The sequence below is a fragment of the Lontra canadensis genome, unplaced genomic scaffold (genome assembly GCF_010015895.1).
Source record: "Lontra canadensis isolate GAN:19392208 unplaced genomic scaffold, GSC_riverotter_1.0 scaffold63, whole genome shotgun sequence".
Taxonomy (NCBI): Eukaryota; Metazoa; Chordata; class Mammalia; order Carnivora; family Mustelidae; genus Lontra; species Lontra canadensis.
This window is the reverse complement of record NW_022631057.1, coordinates 4846040-4862563: the sequence shown is the minus strand read 5'-3', so window position 1 is coordinate 4862563 and position 16524 is coordinate 4846040. Positions and strand designations below refer to the sequence as shown.

General features: G+C 34.9%; 1 protein-coding gene across 2 annotated transcripts in view; it reads left to right on the top strand.

Annotated features, from left to right (window-relative positions):
- Positions 1–16524, top strand: part of DENND1B (DENN domain containing 1B) — a 242907-nt gene that overhangs the window by 61921 nt on the left and 164462 nt on the right. For both annotated transcript variants that reach the window (XM_032878198.1, XM_032878197.1), the window contains exon 3: positions 3354–3397. In XM_032878198.1, the coding sequence (XP_032734089.1) occupies positions 3354–3397 (44 nt within the window). The remainder of the gene's footprint in view (positions 1–3353; positions 3398–16524) is intronic.

The following is a 16524-nucleotide window of genomic DNA, read 5'->3' as shown; positions in this document are numbered from 1 at the left end:
GGCTGAATCCCAGGACCCTGGAATCATGACCTGAGCCGAAGGCAGAGGCTTTAACCCACTGAGCCACCCCAGGCGCCCCTGCCCTCCATTTTAATAATGTGGTTGAATCACACTAGTATTTTAAGTTGTTTTAATTATTTTCTGTGAAGGGCTGAAAAATACGAAAGACCTGATCGCAAAGGGAAAAAAAATGCTGAATTTATCTCACTTTACATTAAAAAAAAAAGTCATCTGGATTTGGAATACTTGTGATGGTGATGCACAAATAATATTTTAAATATTCTTATATAAAAATTTTTATATTTTCCTTTCTATACTGTAACATCTGTTATTAAAATAAGAGATTAACTACATTTATGTGCAAATCAAGTCATGTATTCTTCCAATCATATTTATTTGGTTTCTAGATTGTTGGTGGCAAAAGTTGCTATAAAATTAAGATATGGAGTCTCCCTTGAATTACTAGTAGACATTGGTAAGAAAAGAATCACAGTGTACGTGGGGCCTCACCAGTAGCAGTGATTTTTGCCAGCGGTTCTCATCCTTTCATCCATAAAATAAGCAGAAAATTGACCTAACATTGCCTGATCAGATCTGATATCTAGAAAGTAATCCTTAGGGAATAGAAGATTCAGCCTTTGTGCATACGTTTGAGAATTAGGTTTTTTCTTTTTCAGAGCCATTTTTTTTTCTTCTTTGCAGTACTTGTGAAAAGTTTCTACAGAGATGTGTCAGATATGGTGTAAATCTAACAATACAGGCAGTAACTAAGTTAATCCATTTCAAAATATGGATTCACATTACAATAAAGTTTTGAGTGCTGAAGTGGAAATTTCATTTAATGAAAAGAAATAGGATATTTTTCATTAAATAATTAAACCAGTAGATGCTGTTTTCATTAATTCACCTGTTACTTCTTTCTGTGAAAGAATAGGCAATACAGAAAAAAAAAACCAGTATAATAGAGGAAGAGAAAAAGTGAATTAGCAAAACGTACTTGGGAAAATGCTGTGAACAATAGGGGCAAACCATTGTTGGTACAAGGTACACGTTCTGGTTTTAAAACATAAGTGTAAAAAATTTGTCACAAACATTTTCTTAAATGACAGCTGTAAAATTGAGGTTGTTCAAAAGGGATGTTTTAAATATTCACGTCAAAACTCTTTAACTCCATTATGTATAGGCTAGAGCTATTCTGAATTTCTGTATAATTGATTTGATTATATGGCCATTAGTGTATTAACTTTATCAAAATAATAACACTATTTCATGAAGATTCCATCACTTAACTTTTGTTTTATGCAATTCAAATCTTAATACTATCATTGAGGTAAAACTGATTCACACATACATATTTTCCAACATAACACATGTTCTTCACTCATACATATATATTTTCCAAAATAGTCTTCCATGTCTCGAGTAATTTTTGGTGACCTATAATACTTGTCATTCATTTTAGAATTTTACAGTTTGTTTTACATGAAGAGATAATCATTTAATATTATCTTTGTGAATTTGTAGTGCATAATTTTTATATAAGATGTTTTAAATGATTTTTAATTTGTATTGACTTATATAGAAACCTTCTATTCCTTACTAAATAAAAAAGGTTAATTATATAAAGTATGCTTTTTTTTCTTTTTAATTTAAAATAATTGAAAAAATTCCTTTGAACTAAGTAATACAGCAAGAGGAGATAGCTCATGCTAAAAATGTTGCTAGGTAATTATTGAGTTTTGGAATTAAAAAGTTGAAATTGTGCATTCTTGGACTGTTTTTATAAAAGCAATACAGAATAGTGGAAATAATGGAGTAGAACTTATTGTGAACATAAATGGTCTATCCTTTTTACTTGGAGTGGAATTCAAATCCTGTTGTATCTGTGGTACTTACTTTTACTATCTTGAGCTTATAAAGCCTTTTTTAGAAGTAATATTATCCTTTTTTAAAGCACAAGTACAGATGTTCAGAAGTTTGTTTTTGACACAATTAAAAAATGAATGTACAACCAAAATATTTATTAGTGCTAATTAAAATGACTTATTTTTAATATGCTAAGTAGAAAAGAAATATTGTGAGAATTGATGAAAATGAAAAACCAGTGAGAATATTTATAAAACATTGGTTTTTATATATGAATAACTAGATATATTAGAAAAATTTCTTTAAAATGCCCTGCAAATATCACTTGTATTTTAAGTAAGCTTGATACCGTATAACTACTTCCTTATATCTATTATTTTATAAAAGGCTTCATAGATTTGCAAATATGGGATTTCAAAAGTGAATTTTGATATAAAGCAAGCATTATTACAGTGTTCATAAATATTTAGGATTTTAAATGGAAATTTAAAATGATATATTTTGGTCTAATTTTTAAGAACTATAATACATTTAATTGCATGTTTGCCACATTTATATTTTTCTTTTCAAATTAAAACAAATATGTCAAGTGTAGTTAAATCTTAAAATTCGTATTTCAGAATCTTAAAATATAGAGTATATAAATAATGTTGGGTCCCCCCCAAAATTGGGTACCCCAATAATGGGTCCGTGATTAAAAGAGCGAGACTGATACAAAGTGAAGGTCAAGCAAAGCTTTATTTCGCGCCAAGCATCAGGAATCAGACCGACCATCAAACAGACTAATTGGGGCCGCCCCTACAGGGAGGACGACCCCTCCCTGCTTTCCAGACTAACTTTTATAGAGCAAAGGCCATGTGGTTGGGCCTGGCCACACACAGGTGGCCAATGAGATTGTAACACATGCACAGGAAACGCCACAGTGATGCTAGGCGACAAATTGAATTACAATTTACCCTAGTAGACATTTGAACCAGCCTATCACACCTTGGTTAGGATTGGTGCCAAAAGGCTCCCAAAGGGCGGGGGCCCATACTCCTTGGTAGCTAGGAGACAATATGCGCCCCCACTGATTGAATACCTCCACCTGGCCTGACCCACCCTTGTACTTGGACTTTGTTACCTGGGACTGGTTTCCCGGACTTGCTTTTAAATAAGTTCCCCTGGTGGGGGGCAAAGTCAGTTTAAGCTTTACAACAAAATGGCAGTTTAACTGGGGTGGGGCTGCTCTGCCTGAATAGGCCCTTACAATAAAAAAGTGAGTTGTGAAAAAAAATAATCTAAGTTATTAATTTTATTTTTCCTGTTTTCAAAGATCATTAAAATGCTTAGATCAAAATGCTTTATTTTTAACCTCTTCAACTGTAAATGTTTAAAGAGAAATTTAAAAATCATTTAAAAAGTAGCTCTAACAATGTCTTAACAAGAATGTTGGTGTAAATGTGCTCTTTTGCCTCTGTTTAATGCTGTATGTCAATTATTTACAGATCCGGTGGTATTGTGGAAATTCCCAGAGGATTTTGGCGACCAGGTTGGAACCACATAATTTTTAAAAATCATTTATAACTAGAGTACTATTATTGTTACTACTGTTACTTCAGCAACTACTACTATACATGGATTGCTAGTAAGTGCTTTCTCTTGACCAGTTGTGAGGAAAAAGATCATCATGTGTGCAGAATATGGAAAATCTTTTAAAGTTTCCAGATAGATGGATGATGAGGAAGCCCTTTTATCAAAACTAATAAGAACTGAATGTTTACAGTTTCAACATATTTTTTGCTCTCTTTTAATCTACCCATGGAATATATTTGGAAACATTTAAAAATTTTTCCCATCAAAAAAACTTGACAATACTGTACTTTGTTGAATACCCTCTTACTATTTCTGTCTACTTGAAGTAGTAACTGCTGTAAATAAGTGATTAGTTCTCTCCTTTTACAATGTTGTCTGAATCATTTACATATATGTTGAATTGATATTTTCTTTTCTTATGTAATTCATACCTGTAGCTTTACTTTCTTAAAAGGAAATGAGACTTCAGAATGAGTTTATTCCATTTGTATTTTATTTTTTTAAATTTATTTTTTATTTATTTTATTTTTTTTTTAAAAAGATTTTATTTATTTATTTGACAGACAGAGATCACAAGTAGGCGGGAGAGGCAGGCAGAGAGAGAGGAGGAAGCCGACTCCCCGCTGAGCAGAGAGCCTGATGCGGGGCTCCATCCCAGGACTCTGGGATCATGACCTGAGCTGAAGGCAGAGGATTTAATCCACTGAGCCACCCAGGCGCCCTCCATTTGTATTTTAAATTGTAGTCTTCGATAGTCCCTTAAGTATTTAGTATGACCAAAATTATGAATTATTTTGACATGATATATGTAAATAGAAAAATCTTTTAAAATTTTATATTATAGATTTATCATCTTGAAATGAATTATGTAATATATGGTTAAAACACAGATTTCAATTTTTATGGAAATCTGATGAACATACTCTTATTTTTTTTTGCCTGCATAACAAGGGTATAAAACAGTCTTGTCACTGTTAAAATTTAAAAATGTATAAGCTTAACCGTTAAGTTCACAGATATGATTCTTAAAATTCTCATAATTTATAAGTTGAAACCTGACAAAAGTATTTGTTTAAAGCAGTTCATTCAGAAATAAGTATACAGAAAAATATTCGTTTAGAGCAGTTCATTCACAGATAAGTATACAGACAAGTGATTTTGATATGTAGAAGGATAACTTTTTATGTGTGAAAATCTATACTAAGACTAGGAAGTTACACTGAAAAAAATCAGTAAATGGGCATGTTAAATATTAACTGAATCTGATGCAGTCCTGGACTATTGCTCACATAAAAAGAGAGGTATGCACTCTTAATTTGTTTTTAGCTCTCTAGAGAAAGAATAGATTTATAAATATCTTAAGTATACAAAAGAAATCCCCAGTGAAGACAGGGTTTGGCTATATGATGTATAATTGGGTTTGTTTTCAAGTAATGTGTAGTTCGGTTAGAGCCTTACCGACTCATTTTAGCACTTTGAAATACTATTCTTCTTCTGGTATTCTTGATTCTTTCTTGTCCACTGACCCAAGAACAAACCTCCTGTCCAGGTTATGTTTTCTTTTTTTATTTTATTTTTTTTAAATTTTCTATCTCTTAAACTGCCCCTGAGAATTCCTAAGAAATCTAATACTCCTCACTTTGGGTTTCACGTAAGGGTGATCATGTGCTTGAGTTCAGCTACAGTAAATTTTTCAGTGAGACCAACTATCATTGTCTCTCTTTGTGACTGATAAACTGGTGATAGAAATATTTTAGTTGGGGCTGAAATGTTGTTTTGTTTTCCAGAATTCATGATGCTAGTGGAACATTAATAAGCCTTTACATACCTAGTAAAATGCAAAAGCAGTTAACTGGGTAATGGTGATGAATGTGCAGAATTCCAGTTCATGGCCATTCTGACACACTTTTTTGAAGGTTGGGACTGAAAGGACCATTAGATACCATTTTGTTTAAACACTTCACATTATATCTGGAGAAACCAAACTTCATGTAGGAGGAATCTAGCCAAGGGCCTTGAAGAATGGTTTTCCTATATGCTTTTAGGTGAATATTCTGAGTACTACAGGTGATTCAAGTACTCTGTGTGTATTTCTCATCTTTTTTTTTTTTTTTTTTAACCATGTACTGTTGTACACTGATTCTTGCTAAACTACCTTTTCACTGGATCTGAGACTTGCTTCAGTAATAACAATTATTAAAAAGCTCTTTATTTAGCCCTTACCATGTACTGGGCAGTATACTTTGTGCTTTATATGCATAATTCATTTGTCTTCAGACCCACCCAGTACTGCTAGGAGATAGTATCTTCCCCCAAATGAGGGTTAAGAAACTTGCCTGAGATCAGGCTGCTTATCAGAGGCAGAGCTAAGATTTGAAGGCAAGTATGTCTAACTCAAAACCATGTGCTATTAGCAATGAAGCTATTTTCTTTCTGCTTGGATTGCTTACCCAGATCCTACTCAGTTATTTTATTTTAGCTCTTATAAAAATAGTTTATCATAACAGTTCTTTCCCCCTCATTATCTTTAAAATTTGAAATCATTGTGTTAATTAATCCAAAGAAATCATTACCCTTTGTTCTACTACATGGAGTTGTTGATTTCTCATAATTGTTGGCTTATTACGGGTTCCTCGAGTATGTCTTCCTTCTTTAGTTGGAAGAACCAGTGGGACAGTTCAAAGTCACATTTCAGGGGCTGTAATTCGATTTTTTCGGGGGTACAGTGGAGAATTTTGTATAGGGAAATAGGAAATGAAACTGTAAATGTAAATGGAGCCGGGTTTTGGTTACATTAAAGGCCTTGCTAAAGAGTTAGTCCTTCAGATGAACTTGAAGAAAGTGTGGTCTGGCAAAATACGTGTGTTAGTAGTCGGGAAGAGATTTCCGTGCGGATTTGTTGTGGGAGAAACCGGAAACATGGAAATTAGTTGGCTATTGCAGTAGTTCAGCTGAGGGCATCAGAAGGATCTGAAAGGGTTGGTTACATTAGGAGTGAAAACAAAGATGAGTGTAAGGGGGAAGGAGGAAAGAGGTTGCATGCAGAGGTGCTCTGTGGGGCATAGGGTAGAGAGGAATAGTGACAAGAGGATGAATTTGATTTTTGTCACTCCAAGAAATGTCGAATTATCTTTGTGTATGTGGTGGATGGGACTTTGGGGATTGGAGAAGAATGGAGCAGTGTTACAGCCTGAGGAAATACAAAGCTGGGAGTGAATTTGAGGATTGCTAAACACTGAGTTGATGTCAGGTCTATATTTTGCAAATACATTGAGGGCTGTCTCTGGTTGAGATAATGCAGACCAAGTCTTCCCATCCATGCCACTGATACTCAACAGTATCCCTTCACATAGTTGTGAGAGGTTCATAGCCTCTGTATAAAAGGAGTAATTTTGTTTCTTTTTGCTGCTATCAAGATGATCTCTCCATTGCCCTTAGATCTCTGTTGTTCACATTTATACTTAATGGCTTGAGGCTGTTTTCAAAATGCTTGATCCCACCTCCAACTCTCTGCTTGCCATTTTCATGGTTCATGTTTCTATAGCATTTGCTGCTTGCATATAGCACGCCCACTTCGGGCCATGGTTTCTCTGTGTTTCTTGAGTGAGAGGAGTCAATCTTTGTGAGAAAAGTACACTTTTAGAGAGGGGTCAGAAATAAAGTCTTATAACTGTTGGGATCAAACAGATGTGTGTTTGGATACTGGTTCTGTATTTATAGATTGTGTGAAGTGTTGCTTTAGATAGGGACTTAATCTCTCTTAGTTACTCATTTGCAAAATGGGACTGATTTTACTGATCTGACAGAATACAGTGAGAATGAAATGAGGTCGAGTCTGTAAAGCACTCAGCACCATGCCTGGCATGTGAAAAATACTCCGTAAGTGGGAACCAATAGTTTTGTTAAAATAGTGCAAGGCCATGAATGTTTACTAATTTATTATGAGGCGTAGATAAAATTGCTGTATGTAGAATATCATTTTTATAGGTGAATAACAAGTTTGAGAATTTTGCTACTTTATAGAACTTCAGGAAGATTTATAATTTAATGGCATAAGAGGTAGTAATATGTAAAAATTCTTCTTTAATGTGTGCTTTCTGACTTTTATGAAATTTCTGTGCCATTAGTTTATGACTATAGTGGATATCTGCTGTTTAACTGGCAAAGCTGTTACTTTTTTAGTTAGTTTTTTTCATGAAAATCTTAAACTGTGTTTAAGATTTCTTTTTATCAGGATGGCTATCAGCAGAAGTCACAGGACCATGGAGCCATGATCTTTTAGTAATGGCCAAGACGTCATTTGGGTAGGAAAGAAGATTATGAAGACCTTACCGCAGGTCATACATCCTATTTACCTTCAGTCTTGAGTCCTTTTCCTGTTTCACACAAACTGCAGTCTTTTCATGCTTCTGGGCCATTTTGTATGTCTCAGATACCCTTTTCCCATTTCTCTGATGTACTCTCTCCATAATGCAAATGAAATGTTTTATCTGCTGTGATATTTTGAAGCATTCCTCTTTTTGCGATCCAGACTTATTTTTGTATTAGTGTGCCTGCCATGTTACCTGAGTAACCTGGAGTAGTTGTTCTTGGGTGTCTTATTTCAGTGAATGTTCCCACATAAGCTTCTTTTCCAAGTCAAGGACTCTTGTGCATTTATTTTTTACTTCTCTGTCCCTCATGCAACTGCTATTCCCAATCTGTCCTCAAATCCTAATTCTCGTGCCTCTTTTATGTCTTGTCAGTCTCTCCCCTTCTCTTTAGTTCTAGGATCCTTAATTCCTATTTTCCTAACTCTTCTGTTTTTCTGCCTATTTAATTTATCCTCCACAGTGTAGCTAAAATGATCTAAAAGACAATGGAATGATCTCTCTGAAACACAAATACTGCTACTCCTATCACTACTGTCATTAGTTCCTTGATATGCTGGGTACTTTCCAGGTACTTTGCCTTTATTAGCTCACTGAATCCTAATAATGCCTCTAGGAAGTGAAGGGACTACTATAGTTCCCATTTTACAGATAAAGAAACAGAACTACAAAGTACTTAATTTACATGGCAAAAGTCACACAGTTAATAAGTAGTGAGCCATTATTCCAAGCCAGACACTGACTCCAGAACTTCTAGTCCTGAAGACTCATTTAAACTGACTACTTCCCATTGATGCCTTTAAGATAAGGTTCAACTTCTCAACGTGATCAAGCTCCTTGTTTCAAGTCTTTTGTTTACATCTTTAGCCTTGTCTTTCTTTGTGTCCCTTTCCATTCTCCAATTAAGAAATGGTCTATATTTTGTAGTGAACATTATTTTCTCTTCTGTACCATTTATTTATCTTCTGTTTTTGAACATGTGAGTCTTTCAGTCTGAAGTGCTAATCTTCTACTTGTACTCCCTTTTGCCTGTCTTTCTAGTCTTGGCTTAGAGGTCATTTCTTCCAGAAGACTTTTCTTGATGTCACAGGTCTAGAATGAATGTACCTCCTGGAGTTCCCTCGGCATTTTATGCTTCCCAAATTATGCCACTTACTGGATCTGTCATTTTCCTTATTTTCCATTTATCCCATTAGACTAAATGTCTCTGAGACTATTATTAAAGAATAATTTTTAAAAGAAGATATAATCATGACTCTAATGCAAATTTAACATTTAATTTTGAAGTTTTTTAGAACTCACTAGTTTATGAGGGTGTGAGTAAAATGTTGTATCGTATTCAGAGGAGAGCTCAAAGTAGCAGAATTGTATAGATAAATCGGGAATGCTGTAATATATTTACAAATAGACATAGAAGTGGCTTTGTCCACATGGGGAGGGGTGAGGGAGGAGGGCAGTCAGTTGTCCCTCTATGAGACATGTCTGTGGACAAATATTATTTGCATTGCTACCATTTACAGAGTTGTAAAATAGCTTCAAGACAATGAAAGTCTCAGAGCCCCTGGAAGAGTGTATTAGGGAATGGCTTATTTCCCAATGAAAACAACCAGTAATCTTTTGGTTCAGTTCGATCTTTTATAATTTTTTCCTATAGTATTCTTCTTCCTTTGACAAGTATAATAATTTTAAAGAAAGATTATTCTAGAAAACAAAATAAATCATGTCCCTAAAGGTTTGGCCTGAGTATTTAAATGGGTGGAGCAAGGGAGTTAACTTAGTCTACAAGCCTCCCTGAATTTACTTTACACACCTAGAACCATGTAGTGTAGAATAATTGCTATGTCTACAAAACTAACTTTTTTTCTGAGAAAGTTTTCATAAGGAATTTCAGATTAGATTTTTCAAACTTCTCTTATTTATTATCCCAAAGCTAGGAAACTAGGTCCACACAAATGTCTGTCCCAGATTTTATGTATACTGCCTATAACTTTGGTTAATTCTTCTCTTCTCAAGATTCACAAAATTTGCTAAGATTCCTGTTCTGTGAGGAAGGGACCCTCTTTAACACGTTTAAGTTTAGACCCTGTGAGCCAGGCATAGGCCACCTTATCTGGGATGACTTTGTAGGCTCCATAAGTATAGCTAACCTTTGTTCCTTAAAAGTGCCTTGGCATGGCTGATTAAACAAGCATCTTTCTAAAAAATGACACTTTAAGATGATGGTTGTGCAATCAATATTCCAGTTATATACTGGTAAAATGAAAGACAGATTTATCTAATTTGTTCAAAAAACAGTATTGGTATGAAAAAATGAAGGGACTTAGTAACTGAGTTTCTGAATTCAGGGATGGAGGGAATCAGTAGGAGTTAGATGTGATTTAAAAATATTTCAGTTTATAGAAGCAGAGTTTACTAAATTGTTGTAGGTCACAGTGTAGGAAGAGGAGGGAGGGCTTCCTTATATGCCCAAAAAATAGATCATTAAAACAGCATCAATAATATTTTAAGCAATGAAATTTCTCTTATTATTATTTAATACAATGCAATTAATTATTGTTTTGCTGGATTTTACCTTAACCCTCTCATGAAGCTTTCTGCTTCTTGACTAAAATGAGTCTTGGAAGTTTGGCCTTAGTCCGCTGGAATGGACTGAAAGTTATCTAAGTGATATCACTTCAGAAGATGTCCCCAATCCTCTATTCTTTGAAGTGTCAGTAATTTGAAATATCTGCTACAACCTTTTTCCAAGGCTCTGAGACTGACTGACTTTGTCGAAAACACAAACTCTGGCCTGTACGTTATAGCGGAGCCTTTAGGCAGTCATCAGAAATAAAACTAAAGTACTCTAGATGATAGAGGCTTAATGGTTATGGTTAATTTATTACCAATAATTTTCAAATGTGAAAGGTCTGGGGAGGATGGGCAAAATAGATGAAGGAGATTAAGAGGTACAGCCATCCAGTTATAAGATAAATAAGTCACAGGGATGAAAAGTACAGATAAAGGAATATGGTCAATAATATTGTATTAATGTGTGGTGACAGATGATAATTGCCCTGCTTATGGTGGGCATTGCATAATGTAGTGAATTGTTAATTCACTATGTTGAATACCCGAAACATATACAACGTTGTCTGTCAGTTATAGTTTGCTAAAAAGCCAAACCTAACCAAACCAAAACAAAATGAAAAACAAAACAAAACAAAACCCAAAAGCAAATGTGAAAGGTTTGGTGAGGGTTCATAATAAAAATAAAATATGAAAAAGAAAATTTGATTGTTTCTGTTGTATGAAGAAAATAATGAAGCTGCTCAAAAAGGTGTTAGAGAAAATGTCTCAAAGAGCAAGGAGTATGACTATTTTCTTTCTTTCTTCCTTCCTTTCTTTCTTCTTCTTTTTTTTTTTTTTTTTTTTTAAGATTTTATTTATTTGACGGGGAGAGAGAGAGCACAAGCAGGAGGAGTGGCAGAGGGAGAGGGAGAAGCAGGTTCCCCAATGAGCAGGGAGCTCGGTGGCGGGACTTGTCCCAGGACTCTCAGATCATGTCCCGAGCTGAGGACTAGTGTTCAACCAACTGAGCCACCCACGCTCCCAATACTGTTTTCAAAGGATTTGAAGTTATATCTGATTTATAAAAGTGGGCAAATAAAATTTGAGAAAATTTGAGGAAAATCTTGAGATACAGCATACAATAATCCTGAGACATAATATAGCAAGAATATACCAAGAATATCAAGTAAAGAGATTGAGTATGTCTGGAGTAGGGCCTAGACAAATATATTTTTGTAGAACTTTATGGGTAAGTCTGATGTGTATACCCAGTTGAGAACCACTGTCCTACAAGATGCCAGGGATTTAGAATAAAGAGGTAAAGGTTATGACCAAGTAAACATTTTAAATAATAACAAATTATAACTGGCAATATTATATTATTGTTGTCTAATATCATTGAGCAAAGTACTGCCCAGGACTCTAATAAATATAAGAAAACCTAGCAACTATTTCATAAGAGATTTGATCATTGTCTTTCTGGAAAATAAAACATATTGTGGACAGCAAGGGCATTGGGGTATCTCTAGGGACTTTCTATATGGCATATGATTTCTGAAATACTCATATGCATATTCATAAAATTTACACATACACAAGGTCACCCTAAGGCAGGCTGAGCATCTCTTCTCATTTTTCAGCTTTTTGTGTGCAGCTTTTATAATAATAACATATCAAACAAACCAAATTATTTCTAGCATCTCATTTTATAAGGTAAGAGAAAATATCCCTGTGCTTTTCAAGGAATTGCTAGGAAATCTCCAAGATAATTTTAGTTATAAAAACATATCATGAAAGTTTTTGACTTTTTCTATATTCAGAGTCTGAGTTTGGGAAGGCAAAATTTAAAAGTTGTTAGAAGATTTGAATGTTTGAGTAAGATTAACATTTGGTTATATGGTTATATGTTTAATCAAGGTGACAATGAAATATTTAAAATAAATATGTTCAGGAACACTATTGAATAGTTCTTTCATAAATGAACTTTTTTTTTAACTTCCCCCCCTTAAATAATAAAAGACATAACATAGTGAACTCAGTATTAAGTGCAGAAATTATTCTATTAACACACAGAATTTCAGTTATCTCAGAGACACACAGAGTTTAAGAATAACTTTTTACATTGTAGACAAAGGCATTAATCAATAATCCAAGGAAACAAGCCCATCAAAGTTGAGTGAATTTTAACAATTTTCATAGCTTCTTTTCAGAGTCAGGTGTTATCAAAAAAGACATACAAAAGTTACATTATTTCAAGTTTTGTTTCATTATGCCCTCACATTTAAAAACAAACTGACATTTTTTGACATATTTCAGAGATGTGTAAGGCCACACTAATTTCATCATTGTCATCACCATATTTATGTTGTCTTAATATGCAGTGCATCCATGATTGCTGTTCTCAAATGTATTCATATATCTGTTAAAAATTTATCAGTTTTGGGGCGCCTGGGTGGCTCAGTAGGTTAAGCAGCTGCCTTCGGCTCGGGTCATGATCCCAGGATGGTGGGATCGGGCCCTACATTGGGCTACCTGCTCAGCGGAGACCCTGGTTTTCCTCTTTCTCTGTCTGCTGCTCTGCCTACTTCTCTCTCTCTCTCTCTCTGTCAAATAAGTAAATACAATCTTTAACAAAAATTTATCAGTTTTAATTTCTAATGCAGTAAGTTTCAGTATTCAATAATACATGATTATATAAACAGTAGCTCTTCAGCATCCTTAATAACTTCCAAGAACACAAAGATTTTTTAAAAAAAGCCCAAGAATTGCTGTTTTTAGGACAAAACTATTCTTTGAAAATAAAAGTATATACATCGTTATATTTATCCAGTGCTGTTGTCCCTATTGTAGTCTTAAGCAGTCAATTACAACTTTTAATCTAAGTTGCCAACTTCTGTTTCAAAGAAAAAGAGAAACTCTGAGGGGTGGATAACTGAGAACTTTCTGGCATGCACAAGCATTTTAGTAGACCACCAGAACTCATGAATACCGGTAATACAACTTTCTGAAACCATCTACATACCATGAACACTTTTGTGAAGTGGAGAAAATGAGCACATTTGTTAAAATGACCGAAAGGCATAACCATTTTATAGCGCACAAAAATAAGAAGCACATAGACTTTTTAATTATGCTTAGTAACCAATATTTTAGTATTCTATCTTAGAAATTACCTGGGTACCCAATAATTATACATTAATTAACTCAATTTAATATCAGTTTAATATTTTGGTAACCTAAGATTTCAGAAATTCTGTTTAAGCACATATGTAACAAAATTAAATTATGTTTAAGCAGATATATAACAAAATGTAATTATTGTTGAAGTAAGTTTAACAGAATAATGATTCAGTTAAATAGAAATTAACATTTTTTTTATAACCTTAAACATACCATGTTAGCCTATTTGTTCAGTACACCTGCATAAGTTTGGAAAAACAAGCCCAAGTAGCACCAGTCTATCCTTGTATGATAGTTAACATTGATAAGTCAGAGAACAGAGCTATATTTTTTAAACCAAAATGATAAACTTAGATGAATATGCTCATCTACCTTAATTATGCAAATTTGAATCCCTAAAAAATTTTTTTTGGGGTCTAGCTCATTTGAAATTTTAGAAGTTCAGTTTCCTTATTTTATAGGACTTTTAGGGATATTCACTTTATGTACATACCTCTCAATAAGCCATTCAGAACAGGGCTTTTTTATTAAAAACTTTTTAAGACTTTTTAGAGCAGTTTATGGTTCATGACAAAATTGAGAGGGGGTGCGGAGGTATCCCATATGCCCCCTGCTCCCTACATGCACAGCCTCCCCATTTTCAGCGTCACTCACCAGAATAGTGCATTCTTTTAAGCAAGGGTGAGCGTACATTGACATATAAATGTCCCAAAGTCTGTAGTTTACCTTAGGGTTCACTCTGGGTGTTGCACATTCCATGGGTTTGGGGAAATGTAAAATGACATACATTCATCCTTACAATATCCTACAGATACTGTGACTGCCCTAAAAAGTCTCTGCGCTCCGGGTATTCGTCTCTCCCTGCTGTCCCCACCCCTCGCAACCACTCATCTTTTTGCTGTCTCCGTGGTTTTGCATTGCCCAGAATGTCATACAATTGGAATCATAAAATATGTGGCCTTTCAGGTTGGCTTCTTTCATTTAGTTTTAATTTCTAGTTTCATTCAGTTTTAATTTCTTTTTTTTTTTAAAGATTTTATTTATTTATTTGACAGAGAGAGATCACAAGTAGGCAGAGAGGCAGGCAGAGAGAGAGGAGGAAGCAGGCTCCCTGCTGAGCAGAGAGCCCGATGCGGGGCTCGATCCCAGGACCCTGGGATCATGACCTGAGCGGAAGGCAGAGGCTTAACCCACTGAGCCACCCAGGCGCCCCCAGTTTTAATTTCTAATGCAATAAGTTTCTCCATGTCTTTTCATGGCTTGATAGCTCATTTCTTTCAAGTACTGAATAATTTTCCATTGTGTGTATGTACCTCAGTTTGTCTGTTTACCTGCTGAAGGACATCTTGGTTGCTTCCAAGTTGTGGCAGTGATGGATAAAACTGCTGTAAGCATCTGTGCAGGAGTTCCTTTAATTTATGAGGCTTTATAATCTACTTTACTGATACTCTTCAGAGTTAGGGAAATAGTTCACAGTGATTCAATAAGAGGAAAGGCCTCTGAATTATAGACATGATAGATTTCACAAATACCAAAAATTTGGGTGGTATTTTTAGGTATCCTATATATAGTGAACAGATTATACAGGTATGTAGGAAGTTGAAAAATAGATTGTTAAAAGTAATGCTTAATTTGGGAGGCCTTTTTTACCTTTTTAGTTATGTTTCTGGTTGTTTTTCTTAGATGAAAAATTTTACCAAATACTGAATAAATGAACTTAACCTAGGCACTTAGCATGTAGCTAAAACTGTCTTGAAATTACTTATATAATACTTCTTCTTTTTTTGCAAGATACTGGCTGGTCTGGCAATGTAAGGTTGTAAACAAAAGCTGTATCCTCCTTACTTTCTAGGAAGCTTATTAGGCAAAGCAAGATTGGGCTGGGAATCAAAAGTGAATGAACTGTCATTCTGTTTTCTTTTTTTTTTTTTTAAGATTTTATTTATTTATTTGACAGAGAGAGATCACAAGGAGGCAGAGAGGCAGGCGGGGGTGGGGGTGGGGAAGCAGGCTCCTCACTGAGCAGAGAGCCCGATGTGGGGCTCGAGGTGGGGCTCCATCCCAGGATCCTGCGATCATGACCTGAGCCAAAGGCAGGGACTTTAACCTACTGAGCCACCCAGGCACCCCCATTCTGTTTTCTTGATAGAAGACTAACTTGTGTGTTTGAGTTTAAGAAAATATTTTTTTTTTCTCTCTGAATTTCAGTTTTCTCCTCTATAAATGGGGGATACAGGAGTAAATGGTTGTTTCATGTTTTTACAATATTCACTTCTACATATAATTCCAACAGAAGTCCAGGTGTAGTAAATGCCATGAAAGTTACTAAAAATACAGTGTGGGAATTCTGGGAAGGAAGACATCACACATTTAAACAAGCTTAAGAGTTTAGCAGTTAGTGAGGAAGAAGAGTTAGTAAGCTGACTAATTTTCTTGGTGGTAGCAATATGTAGTATACTTCTGTACCTTCTAGAATTAAAAGGCTTGAGGAAGGAAAGCCATGTTTATATAGAATAGCAAGAAGCCACAGTAGGCGCACCGGGGTGACTCAGTCCTTGAGGATCTGCCTTTGGCTTAGGTCATGGTCCCAAGGGTCCTGGCATCGAGCCCCGAGTTGGGCTCCCTGCTCAGCAAGAAGCCTGCTTCTCCCTCTCCCACTCCCCCTGCTTGTGTTCCCTCTATGTGTCTCTCTCTGTCAAATAAATAAACAAATAAAATCTTAAAAAAAAAAGAAGCCACTTTAAAAGGAAAGACTGAAGGTAGAAGCTAGAAATTGATCGCTTATATAGCAAGAATTCGCAGAGATGGCAAGATGACAGATGTTACCTGAATATACTTAAGCATTATTTTTTCTAATACTAGGTGAATAAAGATAAATATAAGAAGTTCTCAGCTCAGAAGGACCTCATATTCCAGTAGGGGAGACAAAATTAACTTAATCATAATACAATACCATATGAACTATGATACCAATGTACAGGCT